At 43.3% G+C, this 27,641-nt stretch overlaps 1 protein-coding gene across 1 annotated transcript in view; it reads right to left on the bottom strand.

Moving 5' to 3' along the window:
* Positions 1-27,641, bottom strand: part of USH2A (usherin) — a 1,400,924-nt gene that overhangs the window by 373,544 nt on the left and 999,739 nt on the right. Inside the window, exons 50-51 of the mRNA XM_073628975.1 lie at positions 24,834-25,005; positions 6,913-7,134 (exon numbers count right to left, since the gene is read on the bottom strand). Of these exons, the coding sequence (XP_073485076.1) occupies positions 6,913-7,134; positions 24,834-25,005 (394 nt within the window). The remainder of the gene's footprint in view (positions 1-6,912; positions 7,135-24,833; positions 25,006-27,641) is intronic.

Below are 27,641 nucleotides of genomic sequence, written 5' to 3'. Positions count from 1 at the left end.
GAATGCACTGCCCTAAATGCAATGCGCAGAAACATGTAAAAACACATGCATGACTTGTTGTACCAGCGTGGGGTGGCAGAAACCTAACTGATTTAGTTTTCAAAGCACTGTGGGGTTGATTTAGTAAAACTGGAGAGTGTAAAATCTGGTGCAGCCCTGCATAGAAACCAATCAGCTTCCAGGTTTTTTTTGTCAAAGCTTAAAGTGGAAGTAAACAGTCCTATCGTTTTCAGCCAAGTTAGCTGCCATCTTGGCCTCTGTTTAACCCTTTAAGAACTACCCCAATGCATACTGTGGCAGGGCGGCCCTCCTGCGTGAAATCACTTACCTGTACATGATTTCGTGCACATGGTCTGGGGCGCACGCTGCCGGTGACCTGCTCCAGCTGTGATTGGATACAGCGGGAGCCAGTCAGCGGGTCCACCGAGACCCACCGATCATTCTCTAGAGTGGAAGAACAGCAGTCTGCCTATGTAAACAAGGCAGATAGCCGTTCTGTGAGAGGGGAAAGATGGAGATCTTGTGTTCCAGTTAAAATAATGCAGTGCCATATTGCAAAAAATGGCCTGGTCATGAAGGGGGAGAAACCTTCCGGGGCTAAAATAGTTAATCTTTGACTGCCATGATGCTGCACATGTGATCAGTTATGACACCAGCCATTTGATGGTTTGACAGTTTGGTTGAGAGCACAACCAATGTGACAGTTACTTTCCCGGCAGGTGTCGGGAATGCAACAGTTTTTTGAAAATGTTAAATCGATTGGTTTACTTTTGCTTTAATTGAACAAGCTGAAGTCAGAAGCTGATTGGCTACCATGCACAGCTGCCCCAGATTTTGCAATCTCCAGATTTAGTAAATCAGCCCCACTGTTTTAGAAACAATCATCATTTTTTAAATACATTTTTTAATTAATATTTAAAAAAAAAAAAAATGTAAACATAATTTTTTTAAATACCATATTTATCGGCGTATAACAAGCACCTTTTCCCCTTAAAATCAGGGGAAAATCGTGGGTGCTGTCTCAGAAGGAAGAGGAGCGAGCGCCGCTGAATTACCGTACATAGAGCCACAATCTCCTGTGTACCCGGTGTTCCATCACTCACAGCCACGCCTCCTTGGCCCCGCATTGGGCCACTGTTCTGTCTATAATATGAGCAGGGCCAGGAGGCGTGGCTGTCAGTGACGGAGCGCCGGTTACACAGGATATTGCGGCTCTGTGTAATTCAGCGGCGCTCGCTCCTCCTCTTCACTAGGAGACAGCAGGGATAATCCAACACTGGCGAGCAGGGCTGGTGCAAGAACTTTTGACACCCTAGGCAAAATCTAATTTTGCCGCCCCCATTGGCTCCACCCCTGACTGCACCCCCTTTGCCCTGCCCATGTGAAAGGAGTTGGCGCTATACAGGAAGCATCGGGTCAGCTTCCTCTAGCGCTGGCTCCAGTGCTGCACTGCGCCTCTAATTACACTGCCGGTCTGCCTGAGACTGAGTTAGTTACATGCTGCAGCAAACCAGTGTCCGGGCGCCCCTAGGCAGTTGCCTAGTTTGCCTAGTGGTAGCACCAGCCCTGCTGGCGAGGCTGCAATGATGGGAAAGGTGAGGCTGCAGACGGGCACTGAACAGGCTGCATTGTTGGCCAATTTAATGACTGCAGATGGGCACTGAGCAGGGTGCATTGATGGGCAATTTAGAGGCTGCAGATGGGCAATGAACAGGCTGCATTGATGGGCAATTTAGAGGCTGCAGATGGGCACTGAGCAGGGTGCATTGATGAGCTGTGACCCTAATTTTGCTTCAAAGTTTTTTATTTAAAATGTAAGTTTTTTTCCTTAAACTTCCCTCCTAAAATTGGGGTGTGTGTTATACACCGATAAATACTGTACATTGTTTGCCTACTTTTCATCCTTCGTTACAGCTCAGCGCTGCTGACCTCCTGCAGCCTTTTTGTAGCCATTTACCTGTCTAATGATGGCTGCTTGGCGTTTCTGGGGGCTGGTTTCCAGATGGTGACAATGAAAGCCAAATGCCTGTACAATGTGTTTCCCTGGTCTCTATTGGAAGCCAGTGTGACAGCTCTGGGGAACAATTATGAAACAGGAACAGAGTGTTGTCACCCTATAAGTAGCACCTGAACAGGGACCTTCTAATGCAGGATCATCAGGTATTATTATATAAAATATTGACAATGACTTTTGAAATTAATTTACCATGTTGAAGATGATATGAAATTTTAGTCAATGGTAATCTAGTATCTCCATATCTCTTCCATACAGACAGAAATCTTTTATGATCTGTGACATACTCCCAACCCAATGATAAATCTCACCGCGGATTATTCAGAACGCACTAGGCTGTGCGAATATTAGCCTAGGACAAGCAGTCGCTATAAATAAGCAGTAGTAAAAGCTGGTAGTACATGGGGAATATATAGCCACGATTGTCTGCGTTCATTCATATGGCGAAATGCAAAGCATGTTCCATCTCCCACGGGCACCTGTATCCCGCTCCTACACAACCCATCCTACGCCCGGAGAGAGCACTAAAATGGAAATGCTGCTCTTGCACTTCCCTCCCAACAGCATCTGTTAATTCACTCCATTTATAAAATACATATTGACAAAGACAACTGAACTGGGACAAAGGAGATTTGATTTGGTGTGAGAAAGTCAATTCAATGTTATTTTGTTAAAGGACGCCGTGCTTGGCAAATACGTGTTTAAAAATGAAGTGGGGAGATGCGTCTGGTCAACGCTGATGATTGGAATAAGCCGACTACAATAGAATTTCTTTGAATTAAACATCACATTTTACTTTTTCTTATTTCTAAAGATGTTCCTGAAAATTCCACTGCTGACTCCTTTCATTCTAACGGAAAATAAATCTTTTTTAATTTGATTTTTACATGCCGCCCTATTTCAAAAATTAGTGCTGTCAAAAGTATTGGGACACCTGCCTTTACACGCACATGAACTTTAATGGCATCCCAGTCTTAGTCCGTAGGGTTCAATATTGAGTTGGCCCACCCTTTGCAACTATAACTGCTTCAACTCTTCTGGGAAGGCTGTCCACAAGGTTTAGGAGTGTGTCTATGGGAATGTTTGACCATTCTTCCAGAAGTGCATTTGTGAGGTCAGGCACTGATGTTGGACGAGAAGGCCTGGCTTGCAGTCTCCACTCGAAATCATCCCAAAGGTGTTCTATCGGGTTGCGGTCAGGACTCTGTGCAGACCAGTCAAGTCTCTCCACCCCAAACTCGCTCATCCATGTCTTTATGGACCTTGCTTTGTGCACTGGTGCGCAGTCATGTTGGAACAGGAAGGGGCCATCCCCAAACTCTTCCCACAAAGTTTGGAGCATGAAATTGCCCAAAATGTCTTGGACCTCACACCATAATCCCCCCTCCACCAAATTATTTGGACCAGTGCACAAAGCAAGGTCCATAAAGACATGGATGAGCGAGTTTGGGGTGGAGGAACTTGACTGGCCTGCACAGAGTCCTGAGCTCAACCCGATAGAACACCTTTGGGATGAATTAGAGTGAAGATTGCGAGCCAGGCCTTCTCACCCAACATCAGTGCATGACTTCACCAATGTGCTTCTAGAAGAATGGTCAAACATTCCCATAGACACACTCCTAAACCTTGTGGACAGCCTTCCCAGAAAAGTTGAAGCCGTTAAAGCTGCAAAGGGTGGGCCAACTCAGTATTGAACCCTACGGACTAAGAATGGGATGCCATTAAAGTTCACGTGCATGTAAAGGCAGGTGTCCCAATATTTTTGACAATATAGTGTATATATATATATATATATATATAAATATATATATATATCTAAGGCAGGCCATAGATTAGGGACAATCTTTCTTTCCTTCCACCACAGGTGGAAAATTTTGATGGATCAACTTCAGTACAACCAGTCTGCCCATAGATGGTTTAAATCTCAGCCAGTCCCTGTTGAACCTGTAGCCACTGCAGGTTGCGCTCACCCACTGCAGCCATGCAGCTGGAGAGGAAGTCAAGAGGAACATAGTTCCTCTATGGTTTACTGGGTCACTGGGGATGCTGCCACCCCATGTGACTCTGGCAGCCATCTTGGGTCAGGCAGAGCCTATTTAAGGCCCTGGCTCCCAGGTTTGGCATGCTTAATGCAAGTGGGTAGCATAGGGAAAGGTACCCCAGGACAGTATTAGCGGTAGGGAAAAGTTCCTGGCGAGGAGGGAAAGTGTAGGGTCTGTAATACCTCTGGACACCCTCCCACTTGGGCACGAGACAGCTTGGCTGCATTCTGCCCTCTTAACAGATCTCTCGCTCTCTTCAGGTTTCTGGAAACTGAGTGTACCCGGGTTGGAAAGACTTCCCATTGGGTTTGTTGTGAATAGTTGCTACATTACGTCAATACAATTTTCAGTTTTCTTTGCACCTGACTGTGTGAATTATCACCTCCACACCACACTGCACTCTACTTACAAACCGGCCAAGATTCAATCCATCTATGGCCGGCTTTAGAGGTGCTGGATTCAACACCGAAGTAGTTCCAATGAGACTGCTCTCAACAATAGGCTGCCCCTTATCTAGAGGACCCACATTTTAAAATCAAACTGTAAATGGTCTAATGAGAGTGCCAGTCCAAACATCTAGGAATCAATAATCTTTTTTAGGCCTTCTTCACCTGGGTGGCTGGAGGGCGGTAAAAACAGCCAATCACAGTAGTCACATCATCAGGAACTTCACCACCGGCTCACAGACATGTGACAGCTCAGCCAGTTTGCTGGGAGCACATTGTTAAGCAGAGTACACATGGACCAAAAATCGGCCAATTCAGCAGGAACCATCCGACTTTTAGTCCATGTGTATTCCTCTCTGTTAAACGTAAGCTGGTTCAATGACTGGCTTGTGTCAAATGGTCCAGCTGGAAAACCAGCATTCGATCAGCACAGGCAGTCAATGACTGCAGCGCTGATCTGTGTATTCTGATGATGGGGGGGGGGGGAGCCCCCACTGTCAGAAAACAATAATGTGGTGAGGGAGTTCCCCACATTCGCATCACTTGTGTGTATTTGGGGATCTGTCAGGTTTTCGTTGAACCCCCAGTTGAACTAAAAAATGCTGTATGTGTATACCATACATTAGAACACTGTCAGTACAGAACAGCTGTGCAACATGGACGCATTGGTGTGCCATGTGGGCATTAAAGCGCACCGACCCTGCCCTTGCACATATGCGTAAGGTAGCGTTTAAAAGGTAAGAGGTTAAAACTGAACTCTAATTAAACAGCTAATTATACAGATGAAATGCATTTATGGAAGCTGTTTTACCTGCCAAAGGATTTGTATTTCAATCCGCCCGGCCCTTAAATTTACACAGCTCTGCTATGCAGCAGTGCTAGCAGCATGCCACCAATTACAGTTAAGGAATACGGTGGTTTCTTCTCTCCATCTCTAGCCAGCTGACTGGATAGTGGAAAAGCCACACAAGACTAATGTGGTCATCCACCTGTAGTCTTCTAATATATCAACAAATGTGTTCCTTGTAAACAAATGTACATGTCACACGGCTTATCGGCTCCCAGTGCTGCCCCTTTCTATCCTAGTCTGAGCTCTGCTGTATAGGGAATTACAGAAGGCTGATACCATGTCAAATTCTTGAGCATTGCAGGAAGCTAATAAGTCAAATTCAGGGACCTGCGCTGCTTGTAGTAAAAAAAGAAAAATGATTTATTAATGTGGTACTAAATACAGAGCTGCATCAATGTGTGTCTTATATATATGACAGCTCTGAATGCTCTCTGTGTCCACCTAGAGCAGTGGTTCTCAACTCCTGTCCTCAGGGCCCACTAACAGGCCAGGTTTGCAAGATAACTGAAATACATCACAGGTGATATCATTTGCTGCTCAGTGATTGCAATATTCTAGTCTGCATCTTCCCCAAGGTAATACTTAAAATCTGGCCTGTTAGTGGGTCCTGAGGACAGGAGTTGAGAACCACTGACCTAGAGGAACTTTCAGTGAAAGGTTTTGCTTAACCCTTTCACTGCCAGAACCATTTTTGCATTCTTTGCACACATGCTGAAAAAAATCATTTTAGGCCTGAAGATTTCATAAACCCCCCCAAAACCTTATATATTTTCTGAAAGCAGACATCGTAGAGAATAAAACAGTAGCTGTTCCAATTTTTTTATGTCATGCGATTTTACAAAGGTCTAGGAAACGCTAAATATCAGTGAAAAATTCACCTAACATGTCAAACCTTAGGGTCCTTTCACACTGGGGCGGTTTGCAGGCGCTATTGCGCTAATAATAGCGCCTGCAAACCGACCCAAAAGTGCCGCTGCTTTGATTCCAGTGTGAAAGCCCCGAGGGCTTTCACACTGGATCGGTGCGCTAGCAGGAAGGGAAAAAAAGTCCTGCCAGCAGCATCTTCGGAGCGGTGAAGGAGCGGAGTGTATACCGCTCCTTCACCGCTCCTGCCCATTGAAATCAATGGGACAGCGCGGCTATATCGCCGGCAAAGCGCCTCTGCAGAGGCGCTTTACGGTGGTTTTTAACCCTTTCTCGCCCGCTAGCGGGGGGTAAAATCGCCCCGCTAGCGGCCGAATACCGACAGTAGAGCGCCGCTTACCGCCCCCGCCTCAGTGTGAAAGGGCCCTTAAATTTGCACGCACCTGTGAAATGGCGACAAACTTGAGTACCCTATATTTTCCATAGGCACACTTTAAAAGCCCCTATAGGTCATCATGTTAAAGCTACGAAGGGGTTCTGGTGCTAGAAATATTGCTCTCACTTTGGTGTGCGCAGGGACATGTAACGTGTATCACAATCATTGTTTTCATTCGTAGTCGCCCCTGACGCGTGCATTGACGTTCATACATGTTCATACGTCCCCCACTAATAATTCTACAGAATTTCTGTACAAACCTCTGGATTGCCTGTAGATCGATCCTGTCTCCTTGTCACCACAGCAGATTGAGTTTTGGGGCACAGTTTTACCACCACAGCACTGCTGGTTGTAGCCATCATAGAGGACCTCTCCACAACACATCTGGGACCCGGACACTGAATATGGATACCCACCACAGCAAGAATCTCCTTCACCGATCGACACTTCATTGTGAATGCCATCATAGCAGCAGACCTCGCCTGTTCAAAAAATACAAAGTACAACCTTTTATATAGACATACATTTGGTGAAATTAGAACTATGGGCAAAACTTTTTTTTTTTTTTCATTTTGGATAGAATAAAGGAGGGTTATAGCCCCTATCAGAATTATTTTCACCGTCTGTGTCCTTTTGCAGAGATTTCCCTTCACTTCCTGTCCCATAGCCAAACAGGGAGTGAGAGGAAATCTCTGCAAAATTAGGGACATTTCTTGGGGACCAATTGGAAGATTTCCCCTCTATTACTTTTCTGGGGACGACCCAAAATCTGAGATTTTCTTTTACTTTTAAACATGACAAATAGAGGGGATAAATCTCTCTAACGGGGAAACTGACAGGTGTTCTAATCCCTCTCCACTTTATCCACAACCAAAAAATTTATATATATATATAAAATATTTCAGTGGTTGATTTCCCCCCAATCTCAATGTCTATTGAAAATCTGTATATTTATTATACATCTTTTTTAGATGCCATCATAGGTTTTATAAAAATGGGAAGTGCAAAACCACATCTAACTACTACCTATCCCACATGGTAGAACTTTGGCATAAACCAATCCCCTTCACCCCACCTGCCTCCACCACAGTATCCTACAGTGCAGCAACACTGGCAGCTCATTGGCCAGTAGATAGGCAACTACCATAGGTGTGCGCACAGGGTGTGCCAGGTGTGCCTGGGCACACCCTAATCCTGGGCTTGACAACCTGTCAATCACAATCTACCCCTCAATGATGGGCAGGTGACGGATAGACCGTAAATTTTCCTTGCCAACCCCTGGGGAAAAAATTTTAAATAATAATATTGTAAAAAATAATTAAAAAATAAAATAATAAAGTAAAAAACTACTGACACCATCCACTGCCCTACTGACACCAATCTCTGCTCTACTAACAATATTCACTGCCCTACTGACTCCCTCCACTGTGCAACTGACACATCCACTGTGCTACTGATATGTCCACTGCTCTACTGGCTAACACCATCCAAATTCCTACTGACACCAACACTCTGCCCTACTGACACATCCACTGCTCTACTGACACCATCCATCACCCTAATGACACTGTGTACATTCACACACAGCATGTGTGCTTGAGTTTTGGGGTGCCCACTCTAATGCAATGGGCTGCGCACACCTATGGCAACTACAATGAGTTGTGGTATACCGGGGGGCGGGAGGCAAAGCTCTACATCAGCGGTGTCCAACCTTTTGATCTTCCTGGGCCACCCTGGAAGAAGAGGAATTGTCTTGGGCCACACATCAAATACGCTAACATTAAGGATAGCTGATGAACAGAAAAAGTCAGGCAGATCACAAGTTAACGATCACTGATATAGATAATGTACCTATCTAAAACTTTTTTTTGTAATATTTTCTATTATAAAAGTAAAAGAGGGCAACATAAAATTAGTGTGATATTTGACACTGTTTTTGATAAGCTAACGCATCAATAATTTGGTTGGATGATGTAGTAGGAATTCTCAATGAATTCTCTAGGTGCTCATCAGATATTTTAGTTCTAGTTTTGCCCTTCATGTGCTTCATCCTTGAAAACAGTCACTCACATACATTGGTGCGACCGAAAACTTATGACCTGAATAAGGAGTGATTGTGAAGAGTGGGAGATTTTTGTTTGGGAAGACGACGTTTTAAAAAGTCCAGTAAAGAGACACTATCAATTTCTTCTTTGGCCGCATGTATTCACTAAGTGTGAACGCATTTTTACAAAGAATTTAAAAAAAAAAAAAAACTTTTAGGTAAGTTTACGATTTTGGACACCCCTGCTCTATATGCTGAATGCTGACTTTGTATTTAGACCAAAGAAAATTTGCTAATTTCTACCATTGTGGTGCCAACTCATATGGACTAAAATTAGTGTGGTGTGTGGTTTTGCATAGCTGGTTGTCTGTAAGTGCAAATTTAAAGCTACTGATGTGCTGAGAGGTGATAAGAAGTGCTACATTTCTGTGTCCTTGTGCACTGCTGGTCATGTTGTAACCTTCAGCACCTGCTGGTCACTACTTAGCACTGCAGCTCAGGTCTGTGCTGTGCACACCTGCTCTCATTAGTGGGCTTTAAAGCAAGACCAGAGCTTTATGTCTCCACCTGATCAGCAGGTTTTTGGCTTTTTTCTCTGCCACGGATAGACATTTGCCTTTCTCTGACTTCTGTCTGACTGCCTTTGCCTTGGATTATTCATGTGTATTGTTTGGACTAAGTTTGTACACAGCCTGTGCTTATCCTGATCTTTTACCTTTGCCATTGCCAGTTATTGCTCCATTGACCTGTCTAGAACCTGGAATGTGTTTGTTTGCGCCTGACCTGGTCATCAGCCTGCTGACTCTGCTCCTATCTGTCATTTACTCTGACCATCTGTCTGAGGGCTTACACTACTCTAACATCTGTTCTGCCTGTTGTCGCCTGTTGCCCCAGGCAACATAGAGGGTCTAACGCATCCCATGACACATGGCAGACCTGTTTTGTTACAACAATTATCCTTTGGCATATTGTCAATGCTTCAGCTTCTTCCCTCAGTTATGATCCAGGCCAACCAGGGCCATTACCATTCATTATGATCCAGGTCTGCCTGCCATTACCTTGGTCTGCTCTTTAATTTTGAGTGATTCTCTTTATACTCTAATTTCATCAACGTCCTCAAAAATCATGATGCAAGTGACAGGTACAGGAGGTACCCCACCAACTGTCCTGAAGATAGGCGCAACACCCTAAAACATACCTCCCAACAGTCCCGGATTGGGCAGGACTTTCCCGCATTTACACCTTTGTCCCGCTATCCCACTGTACAGGGGCTTTGTCCCGCAAAATTATGTTGCTTAAGATCAAATAGGACCTCAGGCTCTATAGGACCTGTAGCAGTGTAAAAATCCAGCACAGCCAGGGACTTGCCAGTAAGCTGGCTGTATGTGCACTGTGCAGTCACGATGAAAGACTGCACCTGTCAGATCCAAGCTGTGATGTCGAGAATGGGCGGGACTTCTACCCATACCCACCCCCTTTGTCAAGCAACCAGTGCAGTGCATAGGGAAAGAGGCATTTTTACATTGCTGGCTGGGGAAAAGATGCCAAGGCAGGGTTTTTTCCAGCCTTCTGCAGTAAATGAAAGTGAAAGTAGAACAGCTCTCCCATGGCTCCTTCAACAGCCTCCCTGCTGTGCACCAGATCCGTATCTCCTATCTGGTTGGGGAGTTTGGGAGCTGAAAAGGAGTGTGCACTAAAAAGAAAGCTGTGACAGAGACAGAGTTATTTACAGGAAAGTGCTTTTAGAAAGGTAATCGTGTAGAGGATGGTGGAACTTTGGGGGATGGGAAGATGAAGGCAGAGGAGAGGTGTGTGTGTGTTGCAGGGTTTGTAGCAGCTGAGAAGAGGTGCAGTATTGAGATGTAGATGTCTGAATAGACTCTGTACCTAGTGTTCTCTTGAACCCTGTGCATAACTCACTCCAGAACCCACCTTCATGTACATTACTCACTCCAGAACCTACTTTCATGTACATTACTCACTCCAGAACCCACCTTCATGTACATAACGCAGTCCAGAACCCAGTACATAACTCACTCCAGAACCCAGTACATAATGTACTCCAGAACCCAGTACATAACACACTCCTGAACCCTGCACATAACACACTCCTGAACCCTGCACATAGCACACTCCTTAATCCTGCACTCTATACATAGCGCATTCCTGAACCCTGCACTGTGTACGTGACGCATTATTATGCCCTGCACTCTATACCTAGCGCATTCCTGAACCCTGCACTCTATACGTAATGCATTCCTGAACTCTGCACTCTGTAACGCATTCCTGAACTCTGCACTCTGTACATAGCGCATTCCTGAACCCTGCACTCTGTACGTAATGCACTCCAGAACCCTGCACTCTGTATGTAACGCACTCCTGAACCTTGCACTCTCTATGTAACGCATTCCTGAACTCTGCACTCTGTACATAGCGCATTCCTGAACCCTGCACTCTGTACGTAATGCACTCCAGAACCCTGCACTCTGTATGTAACGCACTCCTGAACCTTGCACTCTCTATGTAACACATTCCTGAACTCTACACTCTGTACATAACGCATTCCTGAACCCTGCACTCTGTACGTAATGCATTCCTGAACCCTGCACCGTGTTTGTAATGCATTTCTGAACCCTGCACTCTGTACATAGTGCATTCCTGAACCCTGCACTCTGTACATAGTGCATTCCTGAACCCTGCACTCTGTACATAATGCACTCCTGAACCCTGCACTCTGTACGTAACGCACACTTCTATAGTTTATGCAAAAACATTTGTAATGGAAGCTCTTTATTCTTTTTTTTTTTAAGTGATTGTGCTGGGGTTTGTATGTATCCCTGTGACTCTAGCTTGTGGCACAGCAATCAAAGCATATTTTATAGGTACAAGGAAACCTGGGTTTTGTTTAATCACGGCCATTAAGCTCCTCCTATTGTTAATTTTGGTCACACCCACTTTTGTCACAGTACACGTAGCGTGCCGCAGGTTGCTTCTTCCCTCAAGTGTCCCTCATTCTGAAGTTCAAAAGTTGGGAGGTATGCTAAAATGTGTAAGGAATCATCACTAATCCTGAACTTGAGGCTAAAAAGGTATTATGGGGTTTATCTACTAAAGTTGAAAGGTGCAAATTTGGAGCAGCTCTGCATAGAAACCAATCAGCTTCCAGTTTTTTTTTAGCTTGATTGAACAAGTTGAAGCTAGAAGCTGATTTTCTACCATGCACAGCTGCACCATATTTTGCCCTCTCTAGTTTTAGTAAATCAACCCAATTGTCTACATGCAAATGGAATTTATATTATTAGTTGAATCTTGATGTCCATTGTGTATTTCCAGTGTAAGACCAATGAGTGCTAATTTCTTCTTCTGCAGGGTGACTGGTCTTGTATCTGCCCCCACTTTATAGTGGATGGACCTGCTGGCTCCCGCTCATGGCTCCTGTCTTTGCACAGGCTATGTGCAGCACAGTGATGATGTCTCCACTATTTAATAAGGTAATATCTGGGCTTGAACAGGTGCATCCGAGCTACTACCTCCTGTGTAATGCCTGGTGAGGCTCAAGAACACAGCACTCAGCCTGGGAAGTCTCTGCAAACCTCCATGTAATCCATGCAAAAAAGGAAGAAAGGCTGGTGCCATGGAAGTCCACTAAAACATTGTTTAAAGATTGCATGTGAACAGCAGTCAAAAAAGCCAACACATTTCGGCCATCGGGCCTTAGTTATTGCTATAATTAAGGTCTGATGGCCGAAACGCGTTGGATTTGTTGACTGTTGTTCACATGTGATAATAAAACGATGTTTTAGCTGACTTCCGTGGCACCAGCCTTTTTTCCTTTTTTGCATGAATATCTGGGCTTGCAGATGTATTTGGTGCACACAAACTGGTTTGTATAATTTTTGGCTATTGAGAAATATATTTGGGAGGAAGATTTTGTGCCCATGGTTCACCTTTAAAGAATAACGGCCACAATCCTTTTTTAGAAATTTCCATAACACAGGCAGCTTCTGTCAGTCAGCATTACATCAACACCTGAAACTAAATAAGAAATCTCAATTGTCAGAAGAGTATGTGTGTAATTCCAAGCAGATAAGTAGTGACGGAAAAGAGGCAAATTACAGCTAAAAGATACAGAATAATTAATTACAGCTAATTACAATTTTTATCATGTTGACATGTATAATTATTTTAAGGAAAAGTTTAATCACTATGGACATCCCCTTTAGTCACAAATTACCTTGCTGATGTTGACTCTTTTCCCACTCCTCAAATTAACCTCAGTATAGAGAAACACATTGTGACAATCAGGAACCAATTGAATCAGCCACTGGGTGCGAATGTCATTGACGACATGGGCGGTAAGATCTTTGCTCCCAGAACAGCTCTACTCATTCACTATGGCCATTACAAAAGTGTCTCAGTATCCCTGTGAGACATTTAGTTTATTTCACAACCAGAGAATGTAGAAGGAAGAGTCAGACTTCATGGCAAGGATGGGGGTGTCTGGCTGGAAGACTTAAAGACTCTCAGCTACATTATAAGCCTATACAAGAACAGAAAATGACTCCTGCGCACAAGTGGTCGACCAGATAGATGAAAGGAAGACACAGGCCTTGCTGCCCTCAAGGATGGGGAATCCTAGCAGACAAAGAAATAAAAAGAGAGAAGGGCGCACCAGCCATGTGCATTATCTTTTGTAAAACATTTATTGAATAAAATAATAAAGGAAATTACTCACAAGCAGTAGTAAAATCAGGTGCCGTAAACCTCGAGCATCAACTAACAGCAAGTGGTTAAAATGATGAGCGAAGCCTTCCAAAGGTCTTTAGAGGAACATATAGCACTGCCCGCTAACGCGTTTCGAAGGGCTCGTCCCTTCTTCATCAGAGTTCAGCAGTGAACCCTCCTTCAGTGGGCCCTGTATATATAGTGAATGCCAAAAGGCACAGTCAATGGATCGGGGAGGGCACATAGGGCTCCTCCCCCTCTGGGAAGTCCTCCCTCCTACACTCCTCACTTGTACAAGTAAATAAACAATAATTGATTGGTTGATTAATGAATAAATTGATGAATAAATTGGTTCATTAGTAGAAATGAGTGTAAAATGTACAAAATGATGAGTATCGCTGTGGTGTAATACAGTTGAAACTCAGCAGGGGCTAGCCATGGGTGTGCATGATATGTGACATTATAAGCCTAATCTATCTAACCCTGTAAAAAAACAAATCGCTATACTTACCTGTTCTGCAGCTGCTCAGGTCCGGTCTCAGGTGAGCTGTCAGTGGTGGCTTCAGTGTGTAGGAGAGGCAGCCAACAATGGAAGCCCCATGGGTGACATCTATGGGTGACCTCACTTCCCAGGCATTTCCCAGCCATTGTCGGCTTTTTCCTGCACATAGATGGCGCCGGTTTACCAAAGCGACTGCAGAACAGGTAAGTATAGCAATTTTTTTCTTTACAGGGCTAGATAGATTAGGCTTAGAATGTGGCTGGCCTAATCTAAATACAAGGTATTAACACAGGTCATTCAAATTTCACATATTGGTGGAGTAACTTTTCCTCTATAGTAACTGTTCTGCTTAGTTTTTCATTGCAAGTAAATAATGGATTCTAAGCAGAAGCATCATTAAGTTCTTGACGAAGGAGGGGTGCAGGCTGTCCAATATCCACTGAAGACTACAGAATTTTTACAGAGATGACACATTACATTTAAATAAATACATTTGTGAAAAATAAATGAATTAAAATAAAAAACTACTGACACTGTCTGCTGCTCTACTGCCCAACCAACTTTATTTTCAGCAGAACTTCACTTTAATTTGTTTTTCTCTTATATTACAGTTTGTTACTATGGAAAATTAGGTCTTCTTTTTTTTGTTAAGATGGGATAAATATCCTTGCCGCCTTGCTTTGTCTTGCACATCTGCCCCCGGGAAGGGATAGTACATGCCTCTGTCAGTGCCGCAACTTCTCATATTTGTGGTTGGACCTAAATAGTTTGGTGAGACTATCATAATATTAGTTTGATATGATTTCCAACTATGTGTATTTACTGTGTATTGTAAATGATTGTGTTTTACTTCTTAGCTCTGCTCACCTTCTGAAGCGGGGTACTCCCGCAAAACGCGTTGAGACTGAGGAAGACCTACCCATGGAAGACACCTCATCTGTCATATTTGATTTGGTTGCGAATGAGCTAATTACATGGTGTTTAGGTGTCTACTATTCTGTGGGAGGTATCTGAGGGAGGTCAATTTTATTTGCCTTGTTTTTTTATGAACAAATGTTTTTATCTACTTTGTTTACAATAAAATATATTATTATTATTTGTGAGTTCCTGTTGGCACCTTGTTCCTTATCTTCTTTTCGATTGTAGTATAGGATGTTGGTGACCCTGGGCAATCCTCTGTTTTTCATAGAGTTACATATATGTTTTGTCCCAATTCCTTTAACTGTCACATTTGTTGGACAGCTTGGTCTGTATGTAATTGTCAAGAAAAATACAAAGGCATGGGAAAAATAAAAGGATCCATAGAATTCTTTTATTACAAGGGTTAACCACATACAGTTTCTGGAATACATTTTTTGCTAAAGTGGGCCTTTAATGTAAAAATAAGAAGATACATTCTTCTTTACATTTAAAATCCAATATTATATACTGGAATACACACAGAGAGCACATTGTACCTACTAAGTGTGTCAGTATTTAATCTAGACAATACGGTACAGCACTTGTGATATAAGAACCCCTTTTTTGCCTGTTTGTAATGCAGAAGAGCTTTTCCCAAACAAACCAACTGCAACTGTGGGTTTATCTTCATACAAAAGCCTGAAGCTTTGAACACATATGCTTACAGGTCACTTTATTAGATACACCTTGCTACCGTAGTATTGGGTCGGACCCACTTTTGCCTTCAGAACTGTCTTAATAGTTCACGGCATAGATTCAACAAGGTTTTGGAAACATTCCTCAGAGATTTCGGTCCATATTGACATGAAAGCATCACGTAGTTGCTGCAGATTTGTTGGCTGCACATCCATGATACAAATCTCCTGTTCCACCACATTCCAAAGGTGCTCTATTGGATTGAGATCTGGTGACTGTGGAAGTCATTGGAGTACAGAGACCTCATTGTCGTGTTCAAGAAACCAGTGGTGAGATGATTTGAGCTTTGTGACATGGTGCATTATCCTGCTGGAAGGAGCCATCAGAAGATGGGTACACTGCAGTCATAAAGGGATGGACATGGTCAGCAACAATACTCAGGAAGGCCGTGGCTTTTAAACGATGCTCAATTGGTACTAAGGGGCCAAAAGTGTGCCAGGAAAATATCCCCACACCATTGCACCACCACCAGCCTGAACAATGCAGGATAAATCCATGCTTTCATGTTGTTTACACCAAATTCTGACCCTACCATCTCAATGTCACAGCTCAAAATTGAGACTCAGACCAAGCAATGTTTTTCCTATATTCTATTGTCCAATTTTGGTGAGCCTGTGCGAATTGTAGCCTCAGTTTCCTGTTCTTAGCTGACAGGAGTGGCACCCGGTGGGGACTTCCACTGCTGTAGCTCATCTGCTTCCAGGGTCGATGTGATGTGCATTCAGAGATGATATTCTGCATACCTTGGTTGTAACGAGTGGTTATTTGAGTTACTGTTGCCTTTCTATCATCTGAAACTGGTCTGCTCATTCTCCTCTGACCTCTGACATCAACAAGACATTTTTGTCCACACAACTGCCGCTCATTTTCTCTTTGTAAAAGAGAGATGGTTGTTAAACCTGAGAGATGGTTGTGCGTGAAAATTCCAGTAGATCAGCAGTTTTTTAAATACTTAGACCAGCCCGTCTGGCACCAACAACCATGCCAAGTTCAAAGTCACTTAAATCCCCTTTCTTCCCCATTCTGATGCTCAGTTTGAACTTCCTCGTCTAGATGCCTCAATGCATTAAGTAGCTGCCATGTGAATGGCTGATTAGCAATTTATGTTACCAAGCAATTGAACATGTGTACCTAATAAAGTGGCCGGTGAGAGTATTTAACCTAGGATGCAGACCCACCCACACTGCAGGTAAGAAATTCTCTAAAATCTGGCTGTGATGGGTTACATAGAAAAAAGTAAACTAAGGAGACGTTTCCACATAAAGTACATTTGTAGACTCCTCTTCATTTGTTGTCTAATTGCTTGTTGAATGTAACAAAAAGCTGTGTAGAGAAGTGGTAGCAGAACTACATCTCCCAGAAGTCTTGCAGCTAAAGCAGACACAAATGGGTGTGTTTTTTGGGCGGTTCAGTACACACCTGCTGGGAGGGTTCCAGGCAGTGCCACTGGGTAAGTATTTACCCTGCCCAAGACAGATGGTCAGAGCTTCTTGTTAATGGGCAGGGTAGAGGCAGGCAATAAAACAACACTGATGGTCTGCCTACTCCCTAACTCCTTGCGCACTACTGTAATCCAATCAGAGAACAGGGTGACAATGCTGCAGCAATTTCAGAGCAGTAGCAAAAGTGTTGACAGCCCAAAAAAGGAAAGGGAGGAATTATTTCATCAATTGGCAGGATCACCTTGTAACGCTGTCAGGACTGGGATTTGAACCCATGACGCCTGCTTTGTCTGGTAGTAGACCTTCTGGCTGAGGCACCTGAGATGCTGGTTAGCTCCTTGCCTGAATCCTTGGATAAACCTACTTTCTATCCTGTTTCTGATGAACCTTGAACTCCTTGCTCCTCCCATGATCTTCCCATTTTAGCTATGCCTTTGCATTTCCTGTTTGCCATATTATTGTGCTCTCTCTAGCCAACATCTTGCACCTTTCACTCTTGCTCCTGTCCGTATCTTCACTATCACTCGTTACCTACCTTTGGCTTCTTCCTCAAATACGCTTCTGCTTGAGATCAACCTGAAAATACTTCTTACTGACCTTTGGCTTATTTACTGACTACACTTCTGCTTGATCCCTACCTACTATATCTGCTACCAGAACCCGGCTTGTCCAACTCGTGGTGGGGAGATCCTGAGGACCACGACCTGGCGCTAAAAAACTTATCTCCACCATCAAGAGCTCTGGTGAATACCGGCTAGTGCTTAGAGCTCAGAGGAGCCCGCTTCATCCACCAGGGTGATCTCCTTGTGTTTACATCCTGCTGGTCGGTGGGAAACTCTGAACTGCTACAGCAACTGGTCTCTGAGCCTGACCCCTGATCGTCACAAAAGTATTGCATTGACTTGAGACTATGGGGTTAATTTACTAAAGACAATAAGATTGTGCACTTTACAAAGTAGTAAATGAGCAGAAGCTCTGCTGAATTCCATCATCCAATCATGTGCAAGCAAAAACCGCTTTTTTTTTTTCCTGGCACGATTGGATATTCTTTGCAAAGTGGAGCATTTGCCTATAGTAAATCAACCGCTATATGTCATTTTGAATTGTATCCATAGTTTTGCTGGGTTAGTTCACTTTTCCTGCACTTAGCCCCTTAGGGCTCTTCCTACTAGTGGTTCTCTCTGAAGAACGATTCATGTTCAGGTCACTCTTCACACAGCATTTGACAGGCAGTGAGGAGGCATTGTATCGCCACTTAACCCCCTTGATCTCCACATTAACACCATAACTGCACTAGACCTATTCTCTTAAACGCGACAGGGGGTATAATTCTTGCTGTGGCTGCCACATATGTACAACCTGGCTGCAGCTAAAGGGTGTAGCAGCTGGTGGGGGACAGGAAAAGCGCAGCTCAAATAAAGGGTCTTAACCCCCCCCAACCACTAGTGTGAATAAACCTTTCGAGTTTTCAGCTACCCACTTATTGGATTTCTGTTGTTGCCTGGAACTGTACTTTTACTACATTTGTGTAGCCAGATCGTAAACATATACAGTCGTAAAAAAAAGAAGAAACTGTATTTGTATCATAAAAGAAGAATCCATTCTAAAGGTGCAGCACTATGGATAATACAGTTCTTCCAGAATCTGCCTTTCCCATATTAGACCTGATTTACAGCAAGTCCTGTAATTCCTTTTCCGGGAGATGTAAACACAGATTAATTCTCACCGGCCACTGGATGGAGATAGAGGTTATAAAATAAACTCTTTTCTATTACCGAGCGGGGAAGAGATTAATGAGACTATTTAACTGCTTTTGCTGGATCTCCGGGCGCGATAGCCTTTTTTTTTCTGATGACATCATCGATGCATTCAGAATATTGTGATATATGAATGACTCTACCAGAGTTTAACGCTGGAGATGTACAGAGCGAAATTGGCAGAATTTCAAGTACCTTTGCACATTAAAAAAAATAAAAAAAATAAGTGTTATGCTGGAAGTCATGCTGGAAGTCATGCCAACCAATCAGCAGATATTACATCTATGATCAGAACTAATGGGTATTACAATTCAGGAAGATTGTAGGGATGCCATGGCGACAGGGCGAGGAAACGAAAATAGGCGCTGGAACGCGATAGGCTGATCAGCTACATGCTACACATTCATGCTTCTGATTGAGACGCGGCCTCATGCCAAAAAGTCATTTTAGGACATGGAGGAGACGGCCTAGCCAAAAGGAACAGAATCTTTCAGGTGCTGCGGAAGTTTTGCTCTGCGCATTTATTAATACAAGACTAAAGATGCATTACCCATTACCCTTGGCAAACTACAAGTCCTAGCATGTCACACTACCCAGAAGAGGTAGATATAGAGGCTCTAAAGGTAATTGATTGACCCACCAGATCAATGTTAAAGGGTCAGTCCAACCAAGATGGATATAGGAGGAGGATATAACAGCCTCCTGAATGGGCTATCCACATTGCTGTCATACTGATCCTTTAATACTTTTTAAGTTAAAAAATTGCAGTGCACATGCAACATGCATTTCAGGAGATCTGCTTTACTGGGAACTCACTTGTTCCATATTTGTCCCTTAAAAAAACGAGATTTTCAAGTGTACCATGGCTTAAAGTGGCATGCTTATATATAGCCAGAGCAGAGCCTAATGGCAATAAACAATGCATATCTATATATATATCTATCTATACATACACACACAGTATCTCACATAAGTGCACCCCTCCCATTTTTAGAAGAGGCTTCCTTCTGGGATGACAGCCATGCAGACCAATTTGATGCAGTGTGTGGCGTATGGTCTGAGCACTGACAGGCTGACCCTCCCCCCTCACCCCTTCAACCTCTGCAGAAATGCTGGCAGCACTCATACATCTATTTCCCAAACACACAACCTCTGGATATGATGCTGAGCACGTGCACTCAACTGCTTTGGTCGACCATGGCGAGGCCTGTTCTGAGTGGAACCTGTCCTGTTAAACCGCTGTATGGTCTTGGCCACCATGCTGCAGCTCAGTTTCAAGGTCTTGGCAATCTTCTTATAGCCTAGGCCATCTTTATGTAGAGCAACAATTCTTTTTTTTCAGATCCTCAGAGAGTTCTTTGCCATGAGGTGTCATGTTGAACTTCCAGTGACCAGTATGAGAGAGTGAGAGCGATAACACCAAATTTAACACACCTTCTCCCCATTCACACCTTGTAACACTAACGAGTCACATGACAGCAGGGAAGGAAAATGGCTAATTGGGCCCAATTTGGACATTTTCAGTTAGGGGTGTACTTTTTGTTGCCAGCGGTTTAGACATTAATGGCTGTGTATTGAGTTATTTTATTATCAGCAAATTTACACTGTTATACAAGCTGTACACTCACTACTTTACATTGTAGCAAAGTGTCATTTCTTCAGTGTTGTCACATGAAAAGATAGATAAAATATTTACAAAAATGTAAGGGGTGTACTCACTTTTGTGAGATACTGTATATATGCCACAGTCCTTGTACCCACAAATTACTCACTAATTACTGTGTCACAGTCACACATAACCATCAAGACACCGGATCATTTTTTTTAATGTTTCCACTACATATGGGTTTCTGCACACGAGAGATAAACGACTGTTTGGACAATTACAATTTTGGTTAAGAGTATGTAATGTATAGCACAGCTTATGGACTACAGCGGTCAGGACTATAAAATGTACAATAGAATACATAGAGTACAGAGGTCAGGACTGTAATGTACTTCATCATGAATATCATGCAATTTTTAGAGAAGCATACAACATAGCTTCTACAATGTGGTAGTCAGGACAATGTAACGTACAACTTAGTGAAGGATGCACAAGGGTCAGACTTTTCAATATATGACATAGCATACAGAGTTCAGTATTCAGAAGTATGTAATATAAACCACAGTATAGCAGAATCTCTGACCTCTTCCAGTCTAATGGAAACCTTCAAGGCCAAAGCTAGCTGACATCCTTCAATATGTGGTGGGTTGTGAGGCATAGTGGGTGCAAAGATGGAAAAAGTCATTGAGCACCAGACACTTCTTGGATGTAAAAGAGGTTTTATTTCTTTGACAGTCCTTTTTATATTTTGCAAGGGAAAGAGGGTTAGGGTCAAGACACCCTTAAGTAGTTGCAATTTCAAATGGCAGACTCCGAGACTTCAACAGGAGGACAGCCGTACAGGGAAAGGCCCCAGCAAGTTGCCACTTCTGCACGTGCAGGATTGCTGTCTCCTATGGTAACAGTACTTAAACAGTTCTTAACTCAAAGTAACAGTTCTCTCAGCTGTACTACAACTTCTCCTTATAGTTCTTCAGCCCCTTGAGCTCCTGGTCTCTCGCTGGATCCTCTGATTCACTGTCTCTGAATCCCATGAGCTCCTCAAGGCCTTTGCGGTGGTATCTCTCTCAAGCGTCACCCACGCTTCCCTGCTAGCTTGGCACTTCAGATACCTTCAAGCTTCAAGCGTCTCCTACACTGGTTGGGTCCCTGACTTGTTCACCGATTGAAGTTTCCCGATTCTCCATCGTGCCCGTTCGGTGAGAATACTGCTCCGGTACTTGCTTCAGTTACTCACTGTGGTCCCTGGTAAAGGCGATTGGTCCCTTAGTGGCAACAGATTCCCTTCTACCTCCAACCACGATAGGTTCTCACTTTTGGTTGGACTACAAGCCGCAATCCCAACCCTGCTCTGCCCTCTTACTTCTGGATAGGCCCTCACACGGCCTGGCAGCCTGATGCCCCCGGGATAGGCCCAATCTCCGGCCTACCAGCCCGGTGCAGATGACACACATCCACCCAGATGGTGTGGGTGGCACACAAGAACCTGGATCACCTGACCTCACCCGAATATAAAGGCCCTCCCAGCAGACCAATGGATTCAACAAAATCCCTGCCCATTGGCTGAGATACCCCATATACCCATAACCTGACCTTGAGTTGTCCTTCTCAATCTAATACCTGCAAGTGCCTGTCCACCTAGTGGTAGAAGAGGAAAGTACAACCAGGCCAAACCTAGGGAGAAGTCACTGGATCCCTAGTAATTAACTACAGTAACTACTCCTGACAAGGAACTTGGTGAGGAGCTCCTGACTAAAAACCAGGGCGCTTCAAAATTAAACAGAGTGCAATGCTCATGAGAATGTAACATACAACATAGCATTAGAGGGAAGGGGTCAGGAGTATTTAACATATAGTATGAAGTACAGAGTTTAGGAGTATACTCAGTATAGAGTGCAAGGATCAGGGTCGGGGAGCACAGTGGTGTAGTGGGTAGCACTCTCGCCTAGCAGTAACAAGGGTCGCTGGTTCGCTTCCCAACCACGACACTATCTGCCTGGAGTTTGCATGTTCTCCCTGTGCCTGCGTGGGTTTCCTCCGGGTACTCCGGTTTCTTCCCACACTCCAAGGACATGCTGGTAGGTAAATTGGCCCTAGTATATGAATGTGAGTTGGATTGTGGGCTCTTTGAGGGTAGGGACCAATGTGGGTGTACGATGTATGTGTGGAGTGCTGCATGAATTGGCAGCGCTATATAGGTACCTTAAATAAAATAGTTTGTAGACTCAGGATGGACTGGTGTCTTTATTCAACCTTACTAACTATGTAACTATGGTCAGGAGATGTAATTTAATTTACAGTGCGAAGTGCAAGGATCAGGAGTAGGTAACATAAAGAGCATTTTACAGGATGGTCATAGCCACAGTTATAAAACGTAGTGCCCTCATCCATTGATGGTCAATGGGAGAAAAGATTCCTCATCATTTGTGTCAGTGGAAGTAAAAATGCCCCAACATTGGTGAGGGTTGGAGGGAGAATGCAGCTGCCTCAACCTACTTAATGATGTTGGCATCCTAGCTGTGCAGGTATCCCACCAACCTCTACATCACTACAGGACACCAGGAGAAACTCAAGGTACAGTGTGGACCCCAAGTTTGACACTGATCTTTTTTCCCTCATTTGATAAAAAGCAAGTGTACCTGTCCTTAAAGCAAAGAGAAAAACATTTGTGTACATGCTTATCTGTCAGTCTAGTCAGTAGTAGAAACATTTTTTAAAACATCACTCCGGTTTACCCAAAAAAAGAATAGCTTGAAACAAAACGGCTACTGAATTATTAGAAATATAACACATTTCTTTCCTATAAAGTAGCAAAGTAGCAGTTTCTGTCACTCTACTCTCTTCTCCTATCTATATGTCCATTGTTAGCAAATGAGCACAACTGGCTGGCCTTCTGCAGCTTCTCCTTCCCCAGTCTGAGCTCTGCTGTACAGAGACTGCAAGAGGTTAATACCAGGTCAAATTTGGGTACATGACACACATTTAAAAAACAACATGTAGTGATGTATAAGACCCCTTTCACACTGCGGGCGTTTTTCAGGCGATACAACGCTGAAAATATCGACTGCATAGCACCTGAAAAAAGTGGCTCCATTCACTCCAGTGTGAAAGCCCGAGGGCTTTCACACTGGAGCGGTGCGCTGGCACGGCGTCAGAAAAAGTCCTGCCAGCAGCTTCTTTGGAGCAGTGAAGGAGCGGTGAACTCACCGTTCCTCCATCGCTGCTTATAGCACATATATGTAGCACTAACTCACGATGGAGCTGCTGATTTAAAGCAGGCTGTTACCGTCACCTTTTTTTACCTGTAATTTCACCAGTACTGGGTCTAGGGTCCCGCTGAGCTTATTACCAGACAGTGTAGGCACCAGTCACTTGAGTATTTTTTCCAATGCTTTAATGGGAGACAACCGGAAGAAGTAGCAGGAAAGAGGTAGAAGAAGAGTTGCAGGGAAGTTCAAATACCTTTTCTTGGCGTAGCACTAAGGAATTGAAATCTTTGGGATAAATGTTTCCTCAGCTCAGGATTAAATCTTTGCCCGCCCGGATAGGTCTCTCTCACCAACCTAGCAGCCGGTACGCAGCATGAACAAAAAGTCTCTGCCGCAGACTTGAGTGAAATAAAACCCGTACGATCCTCTGCCACAGGATGTAGTGGTTTTCGATGAACAGCAAACACAGTACCAGAACCTTTAAGCCGACCCGGCAGTACTTGTGTGGTAGGGTAGTTTAGGATACGTCCTCCAATCGAGTCACCAGGCCCTTCTTAAGACCAGCCTTGCATGGTCCCTTCCAAGATGGGTCCTCCCCTGGATCTTCCCGATTATCCGCCTTCTTCTCACAGGACAGACAGCACAGGACCATCCCAGCAATAGTAGACCCCAGATAGGCCTCTGGGTCTACCTACTCGGCTGCAGAAGCGCAACCCTCCAGGCTGGAGAACTACGAGGTAGCACTCACTGACACATACCTCTAGGCCAGGAGGGCCACGAGGCGGAAAAAACCTCCTTTAAACATGGCGTATGTCCCATAAATACCCTCTCCCAGAATGCAACTCGGAGGACCACCTCCGCCGAGTTATCTCCGGGACAGAAGAGCACTCATACACTTCAGCTTGTTGCCTTTCCAACACCGACCCATGGTGACAACGACACCCACAGGCACAGTGTGAAACTACACGCAACACAGCCAGAGGCTAAATCTGACAATAAACTAAATGTAAACTATATACAGATGTCCCACTAAATGTACCTATAAACGGTAAATTGAAAAATCTACCAACGCTACATATACAATGTATAATAATATAGATTTATGGAAACTGGTGACTTTACCTATAATAATAATATAATGCTTATTTTTTTTTTTGTTATTTTTTTGTTTGTTTTTTTTTACAAAGTTTAAAATCCATTTTTTTAAATTAGCAACTATCTGCATTGTTGGTTGTCTTACCTTTCTTAGCCCTGGTGTAGTATCTTCCGCAGCATTGGTGGTCAGGCTGAAAAACATGGACCTGACCAGCACAACAAATCCAGGAGGAGGAATTGCCTTCAATGGCAATGTAGTCACCTTCACAGCAGTGATATCCATCCTTTCTTCCATGCAAAACTCCACTGCAGCATACCTGTGAGAATACATAGTACACTTCAGTTTATGTGATTATTTTTTCCAGGTGCTTTAAAGAGCAACAAAAAATAAAAATCCAATCTGGGTAATCGATGTACATTGCAAGGATTTAACAAATTCCTGAAAAAATAGCTGTTTGTTTCACTATGACCCTTACAGAGTGATTCTGAATGGGAGGGTGTATGTTACACACGACCGGTTTTCCCGTCGGAATAAACTCTGAAGGTTTTTCCGATGGATTTCTGACGGAATTCCACTCAAGCTGTCTTGCATACACACGGTCACACCAAATTCCGACTGTCCAGAACGCGGTGACGTACAACACGTACGACAGGGCTACAAAACGGAAGTTCAATAGCCAGTAGCCAATAGCTTCCGCCTCGTACTTGCTTCAGAGCATGCGTTGTTTTTGGTTCGCCGGAACAGTATACAGACGATCGGTTTTCCTGATAGGAATTGGTTTCCGTCGGAAAGATTTAGAACATGTTCTCTTTCTAGGTCCGTCAGAATTTTCGACGTAAAAAGTCCAATGGGGCATACACACGATCAGAATATACGACGAAAAGCTCCCGTCAGACTTTTTCTGTCGAACATTCCGCTCGTGTGTACACGGCATTAGTGTTCTAATGAGAAAAGTTGCAGTGTCTGCATCCCTTTAGAAGTATTTAACCCTTGCAATGTATCTCACCAAAACTGAAGCTCCTATTGCAGGGGGTGCCTAAAATTTGACCTGCATCTTAGTGCAGACTTCTAGGAAAATCAGTGAGTGAAACACGCAAGGAGGAAATTACATTTCGGGGGGCATTCTGTACATCAACAGTGTACAGAACGCCTCCAGGTTACCACATTGCATTGAATTTTACACAAAATCACAGCTGCTGCAGATTGGACGAGAAAGGTAGTTTTTTTTTAACAATAAATTGCAACAAGGCTTGTGTAGAAATTGTATACTCTGGATTATTAATTTAATTTTATTTTACTATCCTTTTTTTTTCTCCAAATATGGAGTTAACTTTTGAGGATACAGGAAATATCTGGGCTGGCTTTTTATTTAAAGTGACCTTGTCAGTTGCAAAAAAGATTCCAGATAAAAGTTCCTTGGTGGCTCTGATAGCCTGCATATCCCACCTTCGCTACGATCCAGCGCTACATCGTTCATCAGTTTCTTCAGAATTCAACACTTCTGGCAGGGTTGGATGTCTGTGTCCCCGTTGCTGTTTTCCATCCACCTACCGCTACCTTACTACAGGACATAGCAGTCACATAGGGGTGGGAGGATAGGGACATGGCATTTGGTGGGGACACAGGCATTTGACACTGCCAGAGGCACTCGCTGTGTCCCTATGAACCACTGGCGTTACCAGGACTTCCCACCATGTAAGCATAGGGGGGTACAGTGGGGAAAATTATTATTTGATCCTCTGCAGATTTTGTAAGTTTGTCCACTTACAAAGAATTTAAGAGTTTATAATTTTTATCATAGGTGTATTTTTAAATTGAAAAAAGGAAAACTAAATGGTGGGACTTTAAATGAAGCAGATCACTAAGTTATATGAGACAATCAGTATACACATTGTTTATTGATTGCAGAGTTGATACATCAACCTATAAAATATTACATAGTACATTGATATAAAACTGCATTAATAGGTTTTAATGAGTGGATCTTAAGCAATAATATAATAGTACATTGTAAATTAATTATCAAGAATATGGTAATATAATACACTAATAAATATCGATTGGCAAGATTAAAACATTACATATCAATACATAATTGATTCAATAATATACATTGTCTTAACTTAGGTGTGTAGACCCCAATTTTAGCAAAAGCAATATAAAAGTATAGAAAGCAATGGTGGATTGGTTCATTAAAATCGAATATAGTATAATACAAATGTTGGGCATAAATACTGTGACAACGCATCATAGGAAAGCTCTACACGTTTCGTGGTTATATTACTACTCATCAGGAGCAGATGCAAATTGAGGGGTATCTATAATGAAATACAATTACCAAATGAGTATAGTAATAAAATTGTAAAAACATAAGGGGAAAGGGGGAAACACAAAGGTCCCGAACATTCTCACCTATTGTAGTATAGGAATACGAGTGTAGATAATACCACAGGCAACAGGCATTATAGAGAACATCAACCCCGGAAGCTGAGATGGAGAACCTTGAGACACGCATGCGTGCGAGGCCACGGTGCGGGTCGCAGCTTCCGGGGATGACGAGGCAATTTCTAACCCTAGCTGTTAGAACTGGTCCCTTATAAAAGAAGGAAGCGTGGTGGCTAAAATAGGTCACAGATTATAATAAAGTAGATAAGATAATTTAGTTATGTCCCACCATTTAGTTTTTCTTCCTTAATGTAAGAAAATAATAGAATAGAATAGAATGGAATAAAACAAAATAGAATAGAAAATAAAGTTATAGAACTTGATAAGTGCTTGATATGTGCTCACAGGACAGTGCCCATACATGGAGGTGAATTCACTGTCCTGTGAGCACATATCAAGCACGGATTCATATCCACTTTGTAAAGCACGAGCACTTTAAGTGGGACTTGGAATTTTTTATTGCTTCAAGTTTATTGATGTTTGGAACATATCTTCTGTATGGGACTT

This window comes from Aquarana catesbeiana, linkage group LG04, assembly GCF_042186555.1.
Source record: "Aquarana catesbeiana isolate 2022-GZ linkage group LG04, ASM4218655v1, whole genome shotgun sequence".
NCBI classification, from domain to species: Eukaryota; Metazoa; Chordata; class Amphibia; order Anura; family Ranidae; genus Aquarana; species Aquarana catesbeiana.
This window is presented reverse-complemented; position numbering and strand designations above follow the sequence as displayed.